Genomic DNA, 22472 nt, shown 5'->3' with positions numbered 1-22472 from the left:
TCCTGTTTGGCCAGCGTGGCAAGCTGCAGGTGACCATGCAGAGCTCATCAGCAGAGGTGACCATGATGGAGTCCCAGAATCGCAAAAGAGCTCCAGCATGGACCGAACGGGAGGTACGGGCTCTGATCGCTGTATGGGGAGAAAAATCTGTGCTATCAGAACTCCGTTCCAGTTTTTGAAATGCCAAAACCTTTGTCAAAATCTCCCAGGGCATGAAGGACAGTGGCCATAACAGGGATCCGAAGCAGTGCCGCGTGAAACTTAAGGAGCTGAGGCAAGCCTACCAGAAAACCAGAGGGGCGAACGGCCGCTCCGGATCAGAGCCCCAAACATGCCGCTTCTATGAGGAGCTGCATGCCATTTTAGGGGGTTCAGCCACCACTACCCCAGCCGTGTTGTTTGACTCCTTCAATGGAGATGGAGGCAACACGGAAGCAGGTTTTGGGGACAAAGAAGATGATGATGATGAGGTTGTAGATAGCTCACAGCATGCAAGCGGAGAAACCGGTTTTCCCGACAGCCAGGAACTCTCTCTCACCCTGGACCTGGAGCCAGTACTTCCCGAACCCATCCAAGGCTGCCTCCTGGACCCGGCAGATGGAGAAGGGACCTCCGGTAAGTGTACCTTTTAGAATACTATACATGGTTTAAAAGCAAGCATGTGAAAGGATTAATTTGCCCTGGCATTCGCGGCTCTCTCCCAAAGCCTTTGCAAAAGGTTTCTGGGGAGGGCAGCCTTATTGCATCCTTCATGGTAGGACACTTCACCACTCCAGGCCAGTAACACGTACTCGGGAATCATTGTACAACAAAGCATTGCAGTGTATGTTTGCTGGCGTTCAAACAACATCTCTCTGTGTTATCCTCAGGAGAGTGAGATATCATTCATGGTCTCCTGATTGAAATAGGGTGCTTTTCTTCAGGGGACATTCAGAGGAGCCCGTTCCTGCTGAGCTGTTTGCCTGTGGCTGAACAGAAATGTTCCCCGCTGTTAGCCACAGGGAGGGGGGAGGGTTGAGGGGGTAGCCACGCGGTGGGGGGAGGCAAAATGTGACCTTGTAACATTACATACATAGCACATGTGCTTTCGTTAACAGCAAGGTTTACCCTGAAAGACTGTAGCCACTGTTTTATAACAGTGTCTTTTTAAATACCACTGTCCCTTTTTTTTTCCTCCACCAGCTACATGTGTTTCAATGATCACAGGATCTTCTCCTTCCCAGAGGCTAGTGAAGATTAGAAAGAAAAAAAACGCACTCGTGATGAAATGTTCTCTGAGCTCATGCTGTCCTCCCACACTGACAGAGCACAGACGAATGCATGGAGGCAAATAATGTCAGAGTGCAGGAAAGCACAAAATGACCGGGAGGAGAGGTGGTGGGCTGAAGAGAGTAAGTGGTGGGCTGAAGAGAGGGCTGAAGCTCAAATGTGGCGGCAGCATGATGAGAGGAGGCAGGATTCAATGCTGAGGCTGCTGGAGGACCAAACCAGTATGCTCCAGTGTACGGTTGAGCTGCAGCAAAGGCAGCTGGAGCACAGACTGCCACTACAGCCCCTGTGTAACCAACCGCCCTCCTCCCCAAGTTCCATAGCCTCCACACCCAGACACCCAAGAACGCGGTGGGGGGGCCATCGGCCAACCAGCCACTCCGCCACAGAGGATTGCCCCCCCAAAAAAAGAAGGCTGGCATTCAATAAATTTTAAAGTTGTAAACTTTTAAAGTGCCTTGTGGCATTTTCCTTCCCTCCTCCACCACCCCTCCTAGGCTACCTTGATAGTCATCCCCCTATTTGTGTGATGAATGAATAAAGAATGCATTAATGTGAAGCAACAATGACTTTATTGCCTCTGCAAGCAATGATTAAAGGGAGGAGGGGAGGGTGGTTAGCTTGCAGGGAAGCAGAGTGAACCAAGGAGCGGGGGGTTTCATCAAGGAGAAACAAACAGAACTTTCACACCGTAGCCTGGCCAGTCATGAAACTGGTTTTCACCGCGCCCTCCTGTGCTCTTCTAACCGCCCTGGTGTCTGGCTGCGCGTAACCAGCAGCCAGGCGATTTGCCTCAACCTCCCACCCCGCCATAAATGTCTCCCCCTTACTCTCACAGATATTGTGGAGCACACAGCAAGCAGTAATAATAGTGGGAATATTGGTTTTGCTGAGGTCTAAACGAGTCAGTAAACTGCACCAGCGCGCCTTTAAACGCCCAAATGCACATTCTACCACCATTCTGCACTGGCTCAGCCTGTAGTTGAACAGCTCCTGACTACTGTCCAGGCTGCCTGTGTACAGCTTCATGAGCCATGGCATTAAGGGGTAGGCTGGGTCCCCAAGGATACATATAGGCATTTCAACGTCCCCAACAGTTATTTTCTGGTCTGGGAATAAAGTCCCTTCCTGCAGCTTTTGAAACAGACCAGAGTTCCTGAAGATGCGAGCGTCATGTACTTTTCCCGGCCATCCCACGTTGATGTTGGTGAAACATCCCTTGTGATCCACCAGAGCTTGCAGCACTATTGAAAAGTACCCCTTGCGGTTTATGTACTCGCCGGCTTGGTGCTCCGGTGCCAAGATAGGGATATGGGTTCCGTCTATGGCCCCACCACAGTTAGGGAATCCCATTGCAGCAAAGCCATCCACCATGACCTGCACATTTCCCAGGGTCACTACCCTTGGTATCAGCAGATCTTTGATTGTGTGGGCTACTTGCATCACAGCAGCCCCAACAGTAGATTTGCCCACTCCAAATTGATTCCCAACTGACCGGTAGCTGTCTGGCGTTGTAAGCTTCCACAGGGCTATTGCCACTTGCTTCTCAACTGTGAGGGCTGCTCTCATCTTAGTATTCATGTGCTTCAGGGCAGGGGAAAGCAAGTCACAAAGTTCCATGAAAGTGCCCTTACGCATGCGAAAGTTTCGCAGCCACTGGGAATCGTCCCAGACCTGCAACACTATGCGGTCCCACCAGTCCGTGCTTGTTTCCCAAGACCAGAATTGGCGTTCCACAGCATGAACCTGCCCCATTAGCACCATGATGCATGCATTGGCAGGGCCTATGCTTTCAGAGAAATCTGTGTCCATGTCCTGATCACTCACGTGACCACGCTGACGTCGCCTCCTCGCCCGGTATTGCTCTGCCAGGTTCTGGTGCTGCATATACTGCTGGATAATGCGTGTGGTGTTTAATGTGCTCCTAATTGCCAAAGTGAGCTGAGCGGCCTCCATGCTTGCCTTGGAATGGCGTCCGCACTGAAAAAAGGCGCAGAACTATTGCCTGCTGTTGCTCTGACGGAGGGAGGGGCGACTGATGACATGGCTTACAGGGTTGGCTTCAGGGAGCTAAAATCAACAAAGGGGGTGGCTTTACATCATGGAGTATTTCAGGCAGGACTTCACGGAGGGTTCCAATAAGAAATGGTGCACCTAAGTTATTGTTCTTGCTGCACCTTCTCTGTGAGTGACTGCAGTGTGATCTCGAGGAATGAGTCCCCTAGACGGGGGGGGGGGGGGGGAGAAGCAAATGAGTACAAAACAAATTTGGTCTATTTCTTGTTTTGATCCACTCCATCTATCTTTTACATCTTTGGCTGGCAGCAGACAGTGCAGAAGGACTGCATGCCATCCACATCTCTTGCCTGCCCGGCAGAAGATAGTACAGTACGACTGCTAGCAATCCGTATCGCCTGCCTGCTCACCATAAGACGGTTCAATAGGACTGACTGCAGGACTAAAGAGAATGACCTGGTCAAGTCACTCCAAATTTAGTCCCTGCGCCCATGTCTGCCCAGGCGCTCCTGGCCGACGTGGCCAGGAGCACCTCGGACAGGACGATGACGGCTACCAGTCATACTGTACCATCTGCTGCCACAAGGCAAGGGGTTGATGCTGCTGTGTAGCAATGCCGTACCGTGTCTGCCAGCACCCAGGAGACATACGATGACTGTTACCTGAGCGGGCTCCATGCTTGCTGTGGTATGGCGTCTGCACAGGTAACTCAGGAAAAAAGGCGCGAAACGATTGCCTGCCCTTGCTTTCACGGAGGGAGGGAGGGAACGGGGCCTGACGATATGTAACCAGAACCACCCGCGACAATGTTTTAGCCCCATCAGAGTGCTCCATTGTGACTGCTCTGGACAGCACTCTCAACTCAGATGCACGATTGTTTGCCATTGCTCTGACGCAGGGAGGGGCGACTGAGGACACGGCTTACAGGGTTGGCTTCAGGGAGCTAAAATCAACAAAGGGGGTGACTTTACATCAAAGAGTATTTCAGGCAGGACTTCACGGAGGGTTCCAATAAGAAATGGTGCACCTAAGTTATTGTTCTTATTGGAACAAGGAGGTTAGCCTGGCCTCTGATTGATACATGGCTAGATTTACCTCACTGCACCTTCTCTGTGAGTGACTGCAGTGTGACCTAGAGGAATGAGTCCCCTAGACAGGGGAGTGGGGGAAGCAAATGAGTACAAAACAAATCTGATCTATTTCTTGTTTTGATCCACTCCATCTGTCTTTTACATCTTTGGCTGGCAGCAGACAGTGCAGAAGGACTGCATGCCATCCTCATCTCTTGCCTGCCCGGCAGAAGATGGTACAGTACGACTGCTAGCAATCCGTATCGCCTGCCTGCTCACCATAAGACGGTTCAATAGGACTGACTGCAGGACTAAAGAGAATGACCTGGTCAAGTCACTCCAAATTTAGTCCCTGTGCCCATGTCTGCCCAGGTGCTCCTGGCCGATGTGGCCAGGAGCACCTCGGACATGACGATGACGGCTACCAGTCATATTGCACCGTCTGCTGCCAGAAGGCAATGGGTTGCTGCTACTGTTAGCAATGCCGTACCGCATCTGCCAGCACCCAGGAGACATAGGGTGATGGTTACCTGAGCGGGCTCCATGCTTGCTGTGGTATGGCGTCTGCACAGGTAACTCAGGAAAAAAGGCGCGAAACGATTGCCTGCCGTTGCTTTCACGGAGGGAGGGAGGGAAGGGGGGCCTGACGATATGTACCCAGAACCACCCGCGACAATGTTTTAGCCCCATCAGGCACTGGGATCTCAACCCAGAATTCCAGTGGGCAGCGGAGACTGCGGGAACTGTGGGATAGCTATCCACAGTGCAATGCTCCGGAAGTCAACTCTAGCCTCAGTACTGTGGAAGCACTCCACCGAGTTAATGCACTTAGAGCATTTTCTGTTTTTTATTATTTAAAAACATTTAAATAAATGTTTGCATTTAATAATTGGGCCACACCATTTGCAGTGCATACACTCAATTTAATCCTTTTCTCCTGTTTTTGTTTTTAAAACTTTCAAATGCTTCCTTGTGTTCTGAAACATATTCTGTTACAGATTTTTGTTTTCTTCCAATTTTAGTGTGTCAAACCTTTAAACCATTATCTGCTAACAGCTTGAAATGTTTACATAGTGGGTGTGAGATTCACCAGTACGCAGTGATGAGCTGCCAAAATCTTAACAACCGATTCCCTCCTCACCCCACGAGGGGGTCGTTGCCCATCCCCGCCCCCCGGGACTCCTGCCCCATTCAACCCCCCACATTCCTTGAGGCCCCCCCAGGGCCCCTGCCCCATCCACCCCCATCCCCTGTCCCCCGACTGCCCCCAGAACCAGGCAGGATGGTCTCATGGGCCACCATAGTGGGTGCCCACCCCACCCCTAAGAGCCAGAGGGACCTGCTGGGGGGTGAGGTGGGGAGTCCCGGAGGTGCTTACCTGGGGCAGCTCCCAGGAAGCATCCGGCAGGTCCCTCTGGCTCCTAGGGTTGGGGGAGCAGCCACTTCCCCCACTGATCACATCACGAGTGGCACCTTAGGCGCTGACTCCGTGGGTGCTCCGGAGCTGGAGCACCCACGGGGAAAATTTGGTGGGTGCAGAGCACCCACCAGCAGCTCCCCACCCCGCACCCAGCTCACCTCACCTCCGCTCCCCCCCTGAACGCACCGCCCAGCTCTGCTTCTCCGCGCCCCCTCCCAGCTTCCCACAAATCAGCTGTTCGGCAGGAAGCCTGGGAGGGCTGAGAAGCAGGCGGTGGCTTCCCGCTCAGTCCGAGGGTGGCGGAGGTGAGCTGGGGCGGGAAGTGGTTCCCCTGCGCGCAGCCCCCCCCCAGATTACCTGCTGTGGCGCGGGTGGCCCTCCTTGCCCCCCTCCCACCCCAGCTCACCTCCGCCTCCCTGGGCCTGACTGCAAAGCCGCCGCCTGCTTCTCAGCCCGCCACGGCTTCCCACACGAACAGCTGATTTGCGGGAAGAAGGCGGGGGGGTGGGGTTGAGAAGCAGAGTGAGGTGGCGCATTCAGGGAGGAGGCAGAGATGGAGTGGAGGTGAGCTGGGGCCGGGGTGGGGAGCTGCCAGTGGCCTGCTCTGCATCCACCAAATTTTCCCCTTGGGTTCTCCAGCCTGGAGCACCCATGGAGTCGGCGCCTAAGGTGCCACTTTTGGCCCGTTGTTAAATTTAGAAGCCCTTTTAGAACCGGTTGTCCCACGCGGAACAACCAGTTCTAAAAGGGCTTCTAAATTTAACCACCAGTTCTTGCGAACCGGCTCCAGCTCACCACTGCTAGTACGTTCAGATGCACACATACTTCAGAGCTTGTGAGCATGCCTGTTTGTTGTGTACCTGTGGCACCTTAGAGACTAACAAATTTATTTGAGCATAAGCTTTCGTGAGCTACAGCTCACTTCATCGGATGTGTCCGATGAAGTGAGCTGTAGCTCACGAAAGCTTATGCTCAAATAAATTTGTTAGTCTCTAAGGTGCCACAAGTACACCTTTTCTTTTTGCGAATACAGACTAACACGGCTGCTACTCTGAAACCAGTTTGTTGTGTGTATCTTCTAGACTAATACATAGCCTTACTTCAACAGGCAGCTTTGCATATACACAGACTAATGCATTATTGTAATATATACATTATACAATGTATTGCATTTTCCTAAAAAAATATTTTTATATATTTGAATGATACTAAAGTAGGGTGAAAAATCAAAAAATGGAATACTTTCTTTAAAAGCTCAAGAATTTTTCAGTAAAAAATCAGTTTAAATGGAAAATGGAGGGGCTTATATATTCTTAAATCCACACGTGCACCCATCCCCCAAATTCTGCTAAAATTTTCCTCTTTGAGATCCAGGATCAGTCCTAACAACACTGGCTTTTCGCCTTTATGGGATAATAAAGGGCCAATTTTCTTCCAGTTAGACAAATAAAATGCATTGCAATCTACTACAACAAAATATAGTTTGTTAAAATGACCATAACTCTTCTTACACTTAGATCAGTGTATCCAAGCTAAAAAATATCCAGTTTACAATAATGAGCATTCCTTCTATACCATAACTGCTTATTCTTTAACCACAGGCTTTTGACTTTTTCTTCTCAAAGCATGTTTCACATAAGGCAAATGTAGACATGACACTGGCATCTAGAGGATGTTAAATTTAACAACACTTAAAACATCTCACATCCACCACTATAATGTAGTTACCCCAGAATTGCAGTAGTGTAAATAAAATGAGAATCTGGCCCCTCAGTTCATGTATTTTTCTCTAATAATTACTATTTGGAACTGTAAATAATTACCACTTTGCTCTCACAAACTCTGAATTTAATTTAAATGTTGTTTGTGGATTAAGCTTCATATTCATGAAAGTGAAAGACCAATAGCAACAATAAAGGAAAACACTGAGCAATTATCTCAGTACAGAAGCCACCATTATTTTGACCCACAACACTTTATACCAGCCAACAATATCCCCTAAGCAGACAGTTTGGTTGTTTGGTGACATGAACAAATGGGATCTCTTTTAAAATGACCCACTACTTACCCACCTGACAATATTTTCAGTTATTTGTATTCAGCTCCCCCTTAAGTGTGTTTAATTACAGTGATATGATAGTGAGTTAGTATGTGGTGAGCTAGTTTTCCCTATAAGGCCAATCTGCATCCTGTAAAACTTTGGGAAAAAAACACAAAGCTCTTTACTGCCCAGAATGCTTCTTGTGCAATCTCTGCCCAAAAGAATATTTTTTGAAAGTTTAAGGTTAATATTACGTGTCATTTTTAAATTATGAGACTTTTAACTATAGCTAACTTTTTGAAAAATAGTTATGTCCCCCAACCCTCACCCCCAATTAAAAAAAAAAAAACACACCTCCCCCCCCAAGAAATGCAAAAGCTTATGTGTTTTAGATGCTAGTGGTGAAATCCTGGCCTCACTGAAGCCAGTAGTTTTTCCAGAGATTTCTCTGGGGTCAGGATTTCACCTTAATGCTCATTGAGAATAATTGCATAGGACAAAATTATTTTCACCAAGTTGGACTGCAAACCAATTTGAATTATTATAACTTCCGAGAGAGCTCTTTCTTTTACACCCACCTAATGTATTTTTATTTAAAGATATTACTCGGCCTTATTTTATTTAGATTCAAAATAATAAAGAGATGCTTATCCAAGGCTGTAGGCACCGTAATACACCATTAAAAATACATGCAATAAAATGAAATTCCAGTAGCATTAGATAGTTAATTCAACAGGAACCCAGCCAGCCAGAAACCTACAGAGACCCCTTTTCAGTCTTCCTTATTATAGGAAGCATACCCTCAGCAGATTTCTTTGATAACTTTGATACGTACACTGACCATTGGAATTCTAAATGTCAAAATCATTCTTCCTAAAAATTGTTGGATCCAAACCTTGTAACCCCTTCTTCACACTGAATAGTATCTTCCTCCACAATTAACCTTGGCCTTAATTTCTCTCTTCTGACAGCAGACCTCTTTGGCACCTCCATTATGGGGAGAACCAGTAATGGTGGAAATTAAATACTCCATGTACCCCTGCCTGCTCTGAGCATTAGCTATTTTCTCAATTTTAGTCAGAATGACACTGAGAACTGGCCATATTCCAAGCCTTAATAAGTTAAAATATTATCAAAAGAAGTTGCTGATAAATCCAATCTTAAGCAGAAGTTTGCAAACTAAGTTACGTTTTGGACTTTCCAGTGTTATATTCATTTTTTTCTTATTTTTCAACATAAAATTCCTGAAAAATGAGTTTCTAAAAAAATAATGGTGTCGTCCAAACCATGACCATTCTCCTCACATTTATATTTTTATGTGCCACAATATCACAGAATATCACATTGGTATTCAGCAGCGCTACCCAGTGATGGAGCTATCTTGTTTTAACTGCATTTAAGAATTTTGTTGCCTACTGTGACACTCACCTCTAGTGGGTACCTCCTGTCAGCTGGATGTGATGCTGCAAGCTCTCCTGCCCCAGGCACCTCTGTAGGTTGTTGACCTCACTAGGTAGGTCTTCAGTAGCTCAGCCCTCCAGACAAGCCAGAGTGTAAAATGGATGAACCCCTTCCAGGGTAGGGAAAGTCCAACTACCTGACGGCCCTCAACAGGATGTTCAGCCCTGTTTCTGGGCCCTTTAATTCCAGCTCTTTGCTTGGGCTTCTAAAGGAGACTTGTCCCATTCTCAGGGCTTAGGCCACTGCCCTGTGGCCGGTGGGGAGACCTGGGCCCAGGGACCCTCCTCACAGCAGCCACATACTGCTTCCTTTGGTTACCTGATACTATTCTCTGGGCCTTTTCCCATGTATCCCCTTTGTCTTCACCCGTACCTCAGTGCTGAAGTTCTCAGAGCCTCTTCCTCCTCACTGAATGCAAATATCACCAAAATTCATCTACTGGTTCTCTTTTTGAGCTCTTGTGACCAGCAACAAGCAAGCACACACCAACCCAGGAACTGATCTGGGCAGGCTTTGCAGTTCCTTTTATCTGAGCCAGCTGGGCTCTGATTTGCTGATTCTGTGCAGCCTTTCTAGGCAGGCCTGGAGGATCCACCTTCACTGCTCCTTTCCTGGGGCAGGGAGTGGTAGGACCATGGGGCCTCCAGGGGGGAGCCTCAAAGGGCCAGATATACCCCGTCACATCTACCTCAACTTTTTCCTTTTAACTCAAAGAGAAAACAATAGGCCTGTTTCTGAACTCAAGTCTACTGGTATAAATCAGGACTAACTGCACGAGTGTAAAAGTGGAGTAAATATGAGGAGAAAACAATCAAGTGATTCCAAGAGGTGATTTTCCCCCCCTCCTTCCCCCCCCATTAGCTCTAAATCCCCATTAGCAAATTAAACTCCATGTTTAAATATAACTGCCTATTTGAGCAAGACAAAAATAAAGACCATTGTCATCTTGAAAGAAGAACAGTGCCCCCTCTGGAAGAGATTCTCATCCCATTTCATTTAATACTTTATTTTTCTAGCACTTTGTGATCATTTTATATTGGTACAACTCCACTGACTGCAAGGGAGTTGCATTGCTGTAAAACTTGTGTATTACAATGATGAATTAGGCCCTCAGATGCATACAAGATTGATTGGGTTTTGCACTGCCATGCACAAAATCCACATTAGGATCCCTACCTTCTGGACTGCTAGCAATCAGCCTCAGAGTTGAGGCTAAACCTTAGGTGAGTAGGGAACTCATGGTTGTGGTGGCTTTTAGAATACATAACTCAATACCCATGGACCTCAGTTCCTTCTTTCCAATTTTTAAACAACATTTGAAGTCTCTCTTTTCAAAAGGTTGTTAACGTAAGGTCAGGTGGAGGCCAAGTCACGCAGCACCATGTTAGTAGTCCCCATATTGCTGTTAGAGGGAGGTAAGAGTAGGGGCTACATACCTCTAATTTCCCCATCCCAAGCAGGTAGAAGGGAGCAGGGAAAGGGGAATAAAGCAGGCAATATTTTGGCTCTGTTCCCCAACTCAGTGAATCAAGGGCAGTAGGAAAAAATACTGCACTTTATCATTGAGAATACAGACCATTGCTTATAATGATCTTTTTAATGTGTTAAAATTACATATTGCACCAGACAATAAAAGAGTAAGTGTAGCTGCAATGGTAGAATTATTGATTAATCTATACATCTGAGAAGTTTCACACATTTCCTCATGTACAGTGAAACCCACAAAACATGTTTATTAGAGTGTGCCCTTCCTAAAGTTTGTGCTATGAAATTAATAAGCCAACAATTTCTAGGTATGTGCTAGGTATCATCATCTTTGTAAACAGTGACACTTGCATGTATAGGTTGAACCTCTAGTCCAGCAGCCTTGGAACTAGAGAATTTGCTGAACCACGGGAGGTCAATGCAGAGTGCCAGCAGGTCTCCATACGTGCAGGAAGTGCTGCAGCAGCCCCCAGGCTTTGCGCCCAGAATAGCCCCCTCCCTGGGGGCCCGGCCGCTGGCCCCAGATCCTCTCCTTCCCTCCCAGAGCTGGAACGCCGTGAATCAGCTGTTTATGGTGCTCCGGAAGCGCTGGGAGGGAGGCAGAGGAGTTGGTAAGCACAGGGCCACTGGCTCGCAAGGAGCTTGGTGCCGGTGGATGATCTGCACCCACTATTTTTAACCCGTGGCTGCTCCAGCTCTGGAGCACCCACAGAGTCGGCACCTATGCTGGACTACAGATGTTGCTGGACCAGAAAGTGCCAGATTAGAGAAGTTCAAGGTGCACCGGCACGTTTCTTTCAGTATCTGAAATTAGACTCCATTCCTTCATGTTATATATATACACACACACACATATTATATATATATATATACACACACACACACACACCCCTTCATAATAGATTTGTCATATGACACATAGATGGCAATGTGAATCATATCTTAGAACATCTGCTACTGTGCACATCTGCACAAATGCAGCAACTTGTTCATAAAGGATACCCCAAGCTATATATATATATATATATATATATATATATATACACACACACACACCTTTAATCTAGATCAGGGTTCTCAAACTTCATTGAACCATGACCCCGTTCTAACAAAAATTACTACATGACTCCCAGAGGGAGGCCAAAGCCTAAGCTCCCCCCTCCTCTGAGTCCCTCTGCCCCAGGAGGGGGAGAGGGGGAAGAGGAGCGCAAAGCCTGAACCCCCTAATGGTGGCGGGGGTCCAAAGCTGAATCCCAAGGGCTTCAGCTCCAGGCAGGGGGCCTGTAACCTGTGCCCTGCCACCCAGGGCTGAAGCCCTCAAGCTTCCGCTTCGACCCCAGGCAGTGAGGCTTGGGTTTTGGCCCTGGGCCCCAGAAAGTGTAAAGCCAGCCCTGGAAACCCCATTAAAATGGGGTCCTGACCTACCCTGGGGTCCCAACCCACAGTTTGAGAATCGCTGGTCTAGATAACATGAGTATCAGGGCACTGAGGCCCATAAGAACCCTGGAAAATTACTTGAGTAGCTAGCCAGTGCTGAAGCCCATGCTGCCACACCTTCACCTCTGGATTAGCTAGCTAGATTAAAGCTAAATTGGGCATGTCTACACAAGCTCCAAATCACACCTTATGATTGCAGTGTAGACATACTGTCAAGTACAGTGGGCCCATTGTTAGCTGCTGCAAGAGACATAGCTTCAATTATTTCATTTGGAGTATGCTGATTTACAGTAGCTTTGAATCTGGCCCAGTATGTGGTAATGGCATAAGCAGCACTCTGCTTGAAACGTTGATTTACTGTTTTCCACCCCCATATCCCCTTCCCCAGGCAGATTTGTTCATTCTCCCTCCCTAAATACTTTTTCTTTGGTAGCATGAAAAATCAATCAACCGGCCACAAAGCACAAAAAGAATTTCTACTGATTCATCAGGTAAGAGCTATTTTTTGCACTAGATGGGAGTTATTCTTAAAGTTATTTTTATTAAGTTACACTAATCTAGTTGGTGCCAATATTTTCATTTATTAAACTGACCCTTTCATAGTCAGAAGAATGTAAATAAATGATATTAAAGGAAATGAAAAAAAAAAAAGGTTACTGAGAAACTTTAGCAGGGAAACAAATAGCTTATATAGTCCTGTGAAGGGGGTCAGCTCATCACTGGTGCCTCCTCACGGCTCAACATGGTGTGGCAGCCCTCTTGCCACAGAGGTCTGCTGCCGCTCGTTGCTCCATCTCTGCAGTGGCCTGCATCTTCCAGTGACGTGGCCCTCTGGGAGGAACGTTCAGGCAGTGGTTGTCAAAGAAGTTCCTGCCTTCCCTCAGCCCTTTCCTCGGGAAGGTGTGTTCTCTTCCCTGGTCTGTTGTAGAAAATATTTGAGCTGCTGCATTTTATTGCTGATTTCCTCTACACAATTAAAGTATAATGATCATTACTGAGTCAGGGAAGTTAATAATCAAAGTTTGTGCTAGAATGCAAAATTACAGGCATAGACAGGGTAAATTCTAACTCTGCTTAAGTCAGTGGCAAAACTCCCACTGACCTCAATGGGAACAGGATTTCACCCATAGTCTACAGTATGTTCAGCTTTGGAGATCTTTTTAAAAATTAAACATTTGTCTAGGAGAAGGCATCAGGAATAAATGATTTTATAGATCTTTTAAAATATATTTGTAATATTATTTTAAAAAGTCTAAATAACACCTTTCAAGTATTTACATTTTGACTAACAGAGGCCCTGTGGGATAACTTGCTGTACTGGCTTGCGGAGGAGCTCTCAGAAGATAATGCATCATTGCTCTCTCTGCACCTGCCTATCCGTCGGAGCACTCTTCAGCTTGTTAGACTGAAGTGCCCTGATAATCTCACACATCAGATCTATGAGCTTCTTTGCTTCTGGAAAAAGAATCTTCCAAGATCAGCTGATAAACAGCGACTCCTATCTCGTTATCTTCGTAAGAGTGGCAGAAGTGATCTTTCAGAAGAGCTCAGGTTCAAGTGGGAGAATAAAGCATTCACTTGGCAAAAACACTGGTTTGAGATGGACAACTGAAAGACAGATTTCTAGATGTTTTCACCTTAGGAAACTTGTATAACTTGGTTCCGGATATCCAGTTATTGGAGCTCATGTTATTAGACTATCCCGAAGTAGCTATCACATGTAAGAAAACTACAGCTTTACAATAGAAGTAAGAGAAACAATTTATTAATTCTTCAGGTTGAAGCTGTCAACCACCACTTTTTTTAAGCAATTTAGAAACAGCAAAAGAATTACTTTGGTCCATTCAGTGAGACATAAGTGCAAAAATATGCACTCTTTTTTCTTAAAAAGAAAAAAGCCCACTAAAACCAGATTACATTTAAGTGGTGCCAATCATTTTGTCAATAGCAATTGAATCTAGCTATCTTGTATTTAGGTCCCTTACTGTGCTAAAAGAAAAGGAGTACTTGTGGCACCTTAGAGACTAACCAATTTATTTGAGCATAAGCTTTCGTGAGCTACAGCTCACTTCATCGGATGCATACTGTGGAAAGTGTAGAAGATCTTTTTATACACACAAAGCATGAAAAAATACCTCCCCCCACCCCACTCTCCTGCTGGTAATAGCTTATCTAAAGTGATCACTCTCCTTACAATGTGCATGATAATCAAGGTGGGTCATTTCCAGCACAAATCCACGGTTTAACAAGAGCGTCTGGGGGGGGGGGGAGGAGGAAAAAACAAGGGGAAATAGGTTACCTTGCATAATGACTTAGCCACTCCCAGTCTCTATTCAAGCCTAAATTAATTGTATCCAATTTGCAAATGAATTCCAGTTCAACATATGACAAATACATACTGTGCTAACACATTAGTCGTCCATTAAAAGCAATTATTTTGAGTACTTTCTCTCTTTAGTTACTTATTCTGCAGCAACTCTAGATCCAGATATTGTAAAAATACATAGCTGAAACTAGCATAATGGAGTGGTCCATGATGAGGGTTCCTAGGTGCTACAGTAATACAAATATAAATCGTAATCACAATCATGAAACTATTGTGAGAGAACTTTATTTCCAAATTACAAGCATTCTGTGCTACTACCTACATTCTACCACAAGATGGCCTCTGTGTCTAGCATAAAGCTTATTCAACTAAGCTTCAGTTGCAGAAGAATACAGTAATAAAGGATAACGTGCAATTTCTCTGTAAGAACTTTGATTCTCCAGTGCTCTGCACCTTGTGCAGTCATTTACATCTATGCAAAGAAGTGATAAGGTTGGTTTCAATTTCCTGCTCCTCCACAGGTTCCCTCTGTAATCTATCATAGGTACTTACATGTGCATCATTGCCTGAAAAAAAAAAAAAGAAAAGGAGTACTTGTGGCACCTTAGAGACTAACCAATTTATTTGAGCATAAGCTTTCGTGAGCTACAGCTCACTTCATCGGATGCATACTGTGGAAAGTGTAGAAGATTTTATTATATACACACAAAGCATGAAAAAATACCTCCTCCCACCCCACTCTCCTGCTGGTAATAGCTTATCTAAAGTGATCACTCTCCTTACAATGTGTATGATAATCAAGTTGGGCCTTCTCACTCCCCCCCCTCCACACACACACACAGACTCACTCTCCTGCTGGTAATAGCTTATCTAAAGTGACCACTCTCCTTACAATGTGTATGATAATCAAGTTGGGCCATTTCAGTATGCATCCGATGAAGTGAGCTGTAGCTCATGAAAGCTTATGCTCAAATAAATTGGTTAGTCTCTAAGGTGCCACAAGTACTCCTTTTCTTTTTGCGAATACAGACTAACACGGCTGTTACTCTGAAACCTATCATTGCCTGAGTATCTGAGTTCCTCCCAGTGTATTTATACTCACAACACCCCTGTTATCCATGGAAGTACTATTATCCCCATTTTAAGGCTGGAGAACTGAGACACTGAGGTTAACTGTCTTGCCCAAGGTCGCACAGAAAGTCTGAAGTGGAGCACACAATTGAAATGGAGTCTCCCAAATCCTAGGCTAGGGCCCTAATTCCTGGCCACCTTTCTCGTCCTTGACCTTAGACAAGTCACGTAGTTCTCCTGCTGTAAAAAAGTGGTAATTATTTAAGTGGGGTGTTGTGAGAATAACTACATCCTCAGATGCTCAGACAGTACAGCAATGGGCATCATATCAGAACTGAGGATAGATGGATAGAAAGTTGATGTAAAAAAATGCTGTGGTTCTGGTTTGTGTGCACTTCACAAGTATGACTAGCGAAAGTGCAAAGCAATGGTGAGTCAGGCCCATTACAAACTTGTAATGTAGGCTGGCTTCAAACAGATGTATAGTTTAATTACATTGTATAAACCATCTGCACATTGTAATCAATTGGGAAATTTACCAATGATAAATTCACAATGTGTCATTTCTAACCTAAATTGCGTTTATGGATAAAATTCTGACTTTTGGACTTAGAGTAGGTCTTCAAACCATTTATAAACAAGATAATGCTATGCAAGTTTTTAGGGCTTCTCTTACATTTCGATAATAATGCTTACCTTGCTTTTTTAATCTCTTTCAAATCTATGAATGAAAAGCTACTCGCAGTGCTAGCTATAGTTATTTTAACTTCTACTGTAACAAAAAAATCCACTTTAGACAACAATGCAATAGGTGCACTAGCCTATCAAAAATTTCAGATATGGTGAAGCTTGCCTCAACTTTTATTCTGTGTATTGAATAAAGCCAAACATTTTATGTTGTTTTAAAAAACTTACTGTAATGTTGGATGGGTTTACTTTTAATTTTATTTCCAAGGCAAAGAAAGAAGTCTCAATAATTAGAACCAATAAATGTTGCTTTTGCAGTGTCATCTCTGAGCTCCTTACACTTTGACAGCTTCTAGTACTTGGAACAAATCCTAAAGTCCCACACAGTATTAATACCCAGTAGCTGAGATGAGCATTATCAATAAACAGTGGACTCAGGATCAGCTCTGACATTAGCCTTTATCCACTGTCTAATACATTAGTAGACAAACCTAAGGAGAGAGTGGGAAATTTCAGAAAAATGTCCTACTATAATGTGTTTGGATTTTCTGGAGGACTAGCTATTCAAAGGTATAAATATGGACTCAATTGTTACTTGGAGAGCAAAAGGTTTACTTTCAACAGCAAAATCAAACAACTCCACACTGTTTGTGGTACACGGAGAAGGAAGAAAGATTTTCTAAAGATACCAGCTGGGCAGGATTATCACTCCTTGAATCTTGTGTTCCCTAGGGTAAGACAAGCAGAATTCTCCAAGCTTCATGCTTTAACCCGTTAGTGATCGGGGAGTTTCACCTATTTAATGCCAAGGAGCAGAAGACCCAGGACTGAGAATCTTACAAGATAATCCATCTCCATACAACAGAATGATAAGATAAGGAACTTTCTTTTTTCCCTACATACTAGTGAGGATTCTAAACAAAATCTTTCCTGGAGGACTTCCTGTTAGCAAGTTCACTAGGTGGCTGTGTTCTTTCTGTGTCCCAGGTCAGAAGATTTAGGAGCTATTATGACAAAAGTGAGAATTGCTTGAGGGCTAAAGAAGTACATGCAATAGACACAGGTGAAGTGGCTGTCATTAAGTCTCTCTAGCTTTCTGCTGTAACAGCATTGCATCACTAATAAAGTTCATATACTATAATTGGGGCACTCCAAAAGTCTTGAGCATGAGAAATGAAAGTAAAGACTAGATATATACATGAAAAATACATATGAGATCTATCTGAATGGAAGCTGAGAGAAATCTATGTGAAACAAGCTGAGAAATAGGAGAACAAAGAATGTATTTCTAGAGCTGGGCAGGAAATTGTTTTCCCATTCCAGGAACATTTTTGAGATTTGGAAAGTTTTTCTTGTCTGGAAAGCTTGAAATTTTGAAAGTTTTTGCAAAGTGACCATCCAAACAAAAATAAAAATTTAGGTTCAGGTCAATTGAAATATTTTGCTTAATTATTTCTGTTTCCTTTCAGTTTTGACTGTAAAATTTTATTACTATAATTAGCTTAAATTTCTAAACAGAAAAATAGTTTCACATAAAAAAAATGGAATTTTGCATTTTGAAAGTCAAAATGGGACATTCTGACATTTTCAAAACTTTTTCCAGGCAATATTTGAAACAATAAATTTGTCAAAACTGGCCCTTTCCCAGAATGTTTCATTTTTGATGATTCAGTATTTTCCAACCACCACCACTTTGTCAAAAAATTCCTGACTAGCAATACTTTTTTTTTTTTCAGCGTCTCCCCTTCTGTTGTTAGGGGTTTCATTCAAGTTAAGTTCAGAGGTGTATAAATATCAAACAACTGAACAAAATACAAATTAGACCCAAATTCAGATACTTAGAGAGGGAAGGATACCAACATGAGGGCTCAGACAGAAGAGCCATTGCTTACATTTATGAAGATCAATAGGACAGAATTAATTGAATTAGTGTGAAGCAAAGTTCACATCCTTCTTCTTCCTAATTTACCGTTATTAACTCACTGACTTTGCCTACAGTTCTGCAACAAAAGGATACAAGCCAAACCTTATCCAGCAATGGCAAAATTGCCACACATCAATTGCCAATGCTTAGGATTTCTGTTCAATCACTTTCAGTAAACTAGGAGGACTAATGCAGTTCAAATGCTAAAACGTCATCTATCACTGTATAACAGAATAGCAATTACCGTAGGCCATGTGATAGGGTGTAACAGTCCAATAATATATTGGACTCTGAATGGATGGAAAATTTGTCTGATACAGAAACACTCCCTTAAGATTAGCACGCAGAACATTATTGCAATGAGACTGAAGCTGTTCCTTAACTTGCCTGGCCAAGGCTCTCCTTTCTGTACAGAGATCTTCCAAACCTCACTTTGTACTGAGTCTCCTTTAGATTGTTCAACAGTTTAGCCAAAATAGGAGAAAGTCTCCCATGGTGGCATTGGCCAAGATTTCTCTCCACATCTTCCTTAGCCCATGCAGTTCACTCCTGTTGTATTTCCCAGAAGTGTGCTGCCGGACTATGAGATGGGAGAACAACAAACAGCTAGCTTCCGCTGAAGGTCCATATTGGAATGATACTTCCCATTTAACTTCCCCTTTGAACACTCAAATTCATATTGTTTCTATGACAGGAATATGAATATAACTCTACTCTAGAGCAAAACACACCATAGGACTCATTCCTTCCAGGGCTCTACATATGCAAAATTCTGTACATATTCCCATCATCCCATGGTTCTTCCTTTCTGTTTCATAAAAATGCACACACAAAAATGTAGCCCTCCATGAGACTAAGATGTGATTTTTCCCCAGTTCAATTCCAGTTTTTGGAGCAGGGAGATATCAAAAGTTTCCTCTCTCACCTACACTTCATGTCCATGTGATGTAAGAACATAAACAAGTAAACAAATTTCAGGTCAAAGCATAGCCTACACCAGAAGGATGAGGTGAGCTTTTCTCCATCAGTAGCATTCAAAACCATGCTTTAGCAATTTATAGCCATGGATGATTAAATTCAAACCACAGTCAAATCAAAATTGACCATATGGAGGAAAACATGACAGCCACAGTGCTCGGATCTTTATAGGAAAAAGCAATGACCAACTACTCAAACTCGTATTTAAGAAGTGTCACCCGTAGGTTGCTATCAGGGCCTGCTCCAGGCACCAGCAAACCAAGCAGGTGCCTGGGGTGGCAAATGTAAAGGGATAGCAGGACATCGGGCTCTGGGGTAGCAACCCGTGTTCAGCGGCAAGGTTTTTAGTTTTGTTTTTTTGCCGCTTGGGGCAGCAAAAATGCTGAAGCCGGCCCTGGTTGCTATGACATTGGGCTTCCCTAGTAATAACCATTCCTCATACTGACCTCCAGATATTGATTTACCATCATCTAATCAAATCAAATATTAGCTCTTGAGTAGGAGTGCACACTGAGCTTAGACTCACTGAACTGAAAATAGGTGGGCATTGAGGGGTACAGAGTCTACCTAGGGCTAAATTCTGCTCTGTTGTATGTATGTAACCCCCTTGCCTGCAGTGGGGTAGCATACATTTAACTGAAAGCAGAATCTGAGTTTTACTGAGTAGCAGAAATAAATTAAAATCCTATCCCTAAACAAAGAGGAGTTACTGTCCAGACAGAGGAATGTAACTGTGAGTGAACGGCCATGCCAAAGTGAAATTTGACTGAGCTAAGGCAGAAGCTAGTTACTTAGTACTAAACAACTAAGTATACAAGACAGACTGAGAGAAATGCCCAAACACTGACTTTTTACAGAAAGAGTTACTGATTGTATTTAGAACTTCCACAAATGGTTTTGTATAATTTTTTTTTGGGGGGTGGGGTTACAGAACACTACAATTTTGTTTACTATTCTGACATAAAGGACATTTTAAATACACATTGTTGTGATACACCTTTCCCTTTGCCTCATAAAATGTGTCAGTGAGCCATTTAATAAAGGATATGGGGTTTTGAAATTTATTTATAGGCTTTTTAGACGGCAATTATCATCCACTAGCCAAATGCACAAAAACAAATGATTTGATCCTCAAAAGAGGCCTCTAATATAGGAAAGCACTGTCCTCATAAAAATATAAATAAATGAGGTACAGAGAAATGAAATAATAAGGCATGTCTACACTGCATACTTATTTCAGCAGCATCCAGAGTACATGCATGGGGAGCCCCAAAGCATGGGTATAAATAGCAGCATAGATGAGTAAAGTCATGCCAGAAGCCTGTGGGTGTGTACCTGTGTATACCCTACCTACATGACTCTCTACTCACCCAACTACACTCCCCATCTACACTGCCACTAGCCAGGTAGTGCCCCACCACCTCCCTAGTGTTGTAGCCTGCTGTTCATAACTATACATTCACTACACACTGCCGCCTCTGATGTGTAGTGCTCACACAGCCATAGAGTTTAAGACCACCAACCTCACTCAGCACCCACACGCTAAATCCAATTGCTGAAACTGACCAAAATGTTACAGACCACAGTGAGGATTCACAGGTCTTGAACCCAGGTCCACAGGCAACCTTTGTATCCTGTCTTGCTAGTAACAGGTAGGCTGAGTGGCTGATGGAACTCCAGCTTCCTCCACAGGCACAGCTAACAGGTGTCTTGATTGGAGGAGTACCCACTAACTGGTTCAGCTGTGCTATTTAACCCAGAAGGCAGCACAGGAAGTCATCTATGCACCTGGGTGAGTTTGTGGTTGGCTGCTATGTTGGACCCTGCCTTTTTGCCTGACTTCTGAGCCCCACTCCCCAGCTTTGCACCTGGTTCCTGCCCCCTGCCCCTGGTCTCCAAGTCTAGCACCAACCCTTGCCTTGACTCTGACTGATACCAGCTCTGATCCTTGGCTGATTCTTGACTCTAACTCCTGCTCCAACCACTACAGATGACTGCCTTCCGGGTGGAATACATGGGGAAAGATGGGACCAGCAGAGCTCCCGTTCTCCAAGGGGTGCAGGAATCACCAGAATGGGTATCCTGCTTTCAGGTGGACAACCAGGTGGTGACAGGGGCCCAAATTACACAACTGACAACTAAATGCTGTGGGAATAAGTACTTCAACTTTACACAGAGAATGTTGAAGGAAAAAGGAGGCTGGGTAGCTATCTTTTTTGGCTGGTTTAGACACAAAAATCCTTCAGGGAGTTAGACTAGATTACCCTTGTGTTCCCTTCTAACACAATGATTCTGTGATAAGAGACAGCCTAAAAACCCAGTCCAGTGACTCCCTTAAAGTCCCCTGGGTAGGGAGTGCCCTCAGAGACTATCCATGGGTCTTTTACCTGATCCATGGGTCCTAGGCAACTCTCATGTCCTGGCAGCCCTTCTGAGGCTTGCTAGTAACTAGTGAGTTGAGTAGCTAACAGAACCCTGACCCTACCAGTGGTACCACTCATGCGTGTCCTGATTTGAGGACCATCCAGCCCCACCAATTGGCCCAGCTGTGCTACTTAAGTCAGAAGGTGGCACAGGAAGTTGTCCATGAATTGGATAAATTCCTATCTGGCTGCTACATTTGGACCCTGCCTTCTTGCACGACCCCTGAGCCTTGCTCTCCTTCCTTGCTCCTGGTCCCTACCCCTGATTTCCAATTCCAGCTCTGACCATTGGTTTGACTCTGACTCTGCAGTAATGCAGCCATAGTGATTGCAGCCTGGAAATATCCCAGTCAGGAGGGATAGAGAGAGATGTAGATCTCCACCAAGAGAAGTGATGGCGGAAAAGCCTGGACCGGAGAGTGGATCCCCTTTTTGGGCCACAGAGTGGAAATTGCTAGGTGCAGTTGCTGTGGCAGACTTGTCCATCATGCTTATAAACCTGTCTGCCAAATGCCTTTAGGGATGAAGAGGAATCTATCTCAAGGGATTATTGTGATGACTCACAATAATGTCACTTCAGACAATTAACAGAATTTTGGAATGACTTTTTTGTACTTATCAGAAAGAACATAACACGTAAGAATGTTTTCATTTGAAATTAGGACATTGTTTCCCACAAAATCATAAGCATTTTATTTTACTCTGAAGAAGGAAGAACAATAGTGCTGTCACTTAATGAGAGGTTGTTATTGCAAGTTTCTGCCCAGACACTAAGGGAAAGTAGCTGTATACCTGAACTAATTAGGACAGCAGCTCCTCTTATATAAGTCACGTGCTTGTTAATGAAGGGGTTTAATAACCAAT

At 44.4% G+C, this 22472-nt stretch overlaps 1 protein-coding gene across 1 annotated transcript in view; it reads left to right on the top strand.

Annotated features, from left to right (window-relative positions):
* The window catches only part of DTHD1 (death domain containing 1), a 43808-nt gene extending 29997 nt beyond the window's left edge, over positions 1–13811 (top strand). The window contains exons 9-10 of the mRNA XM_073343200.2: positions 12633–12690; positions 13492–13811. Coding sequence (XP_073199301.2) covers positions 12633–12690; positions 13492–13811 — 378 coding nt within the window. The remainder of the gene's footprint in view (positions 1–12632; positions 12691–13491) is intronic.
* Positions 13812–22472: the final 8661 nt, after the last annotated feature.

Source organism: Lepidochelys kempii, chromosome 4 (genome assembly GCF_965140285.1).
Source record: "Lepidochelys kempii isolate rLepKem1 chromosome 4, rLepKem1.hap1, whole genome shotgun sequence".
Lineage (NCBI taxonomy): Eukaryota > Metazoa > Chordata > Testudines > Cheloniidae > Lepidochelys > Lepidochelys kempii.
Note: the sequence above shows the minus strand (reverse complement) of the source record. Positions and strands in the feature narration are given on the sequence as shown.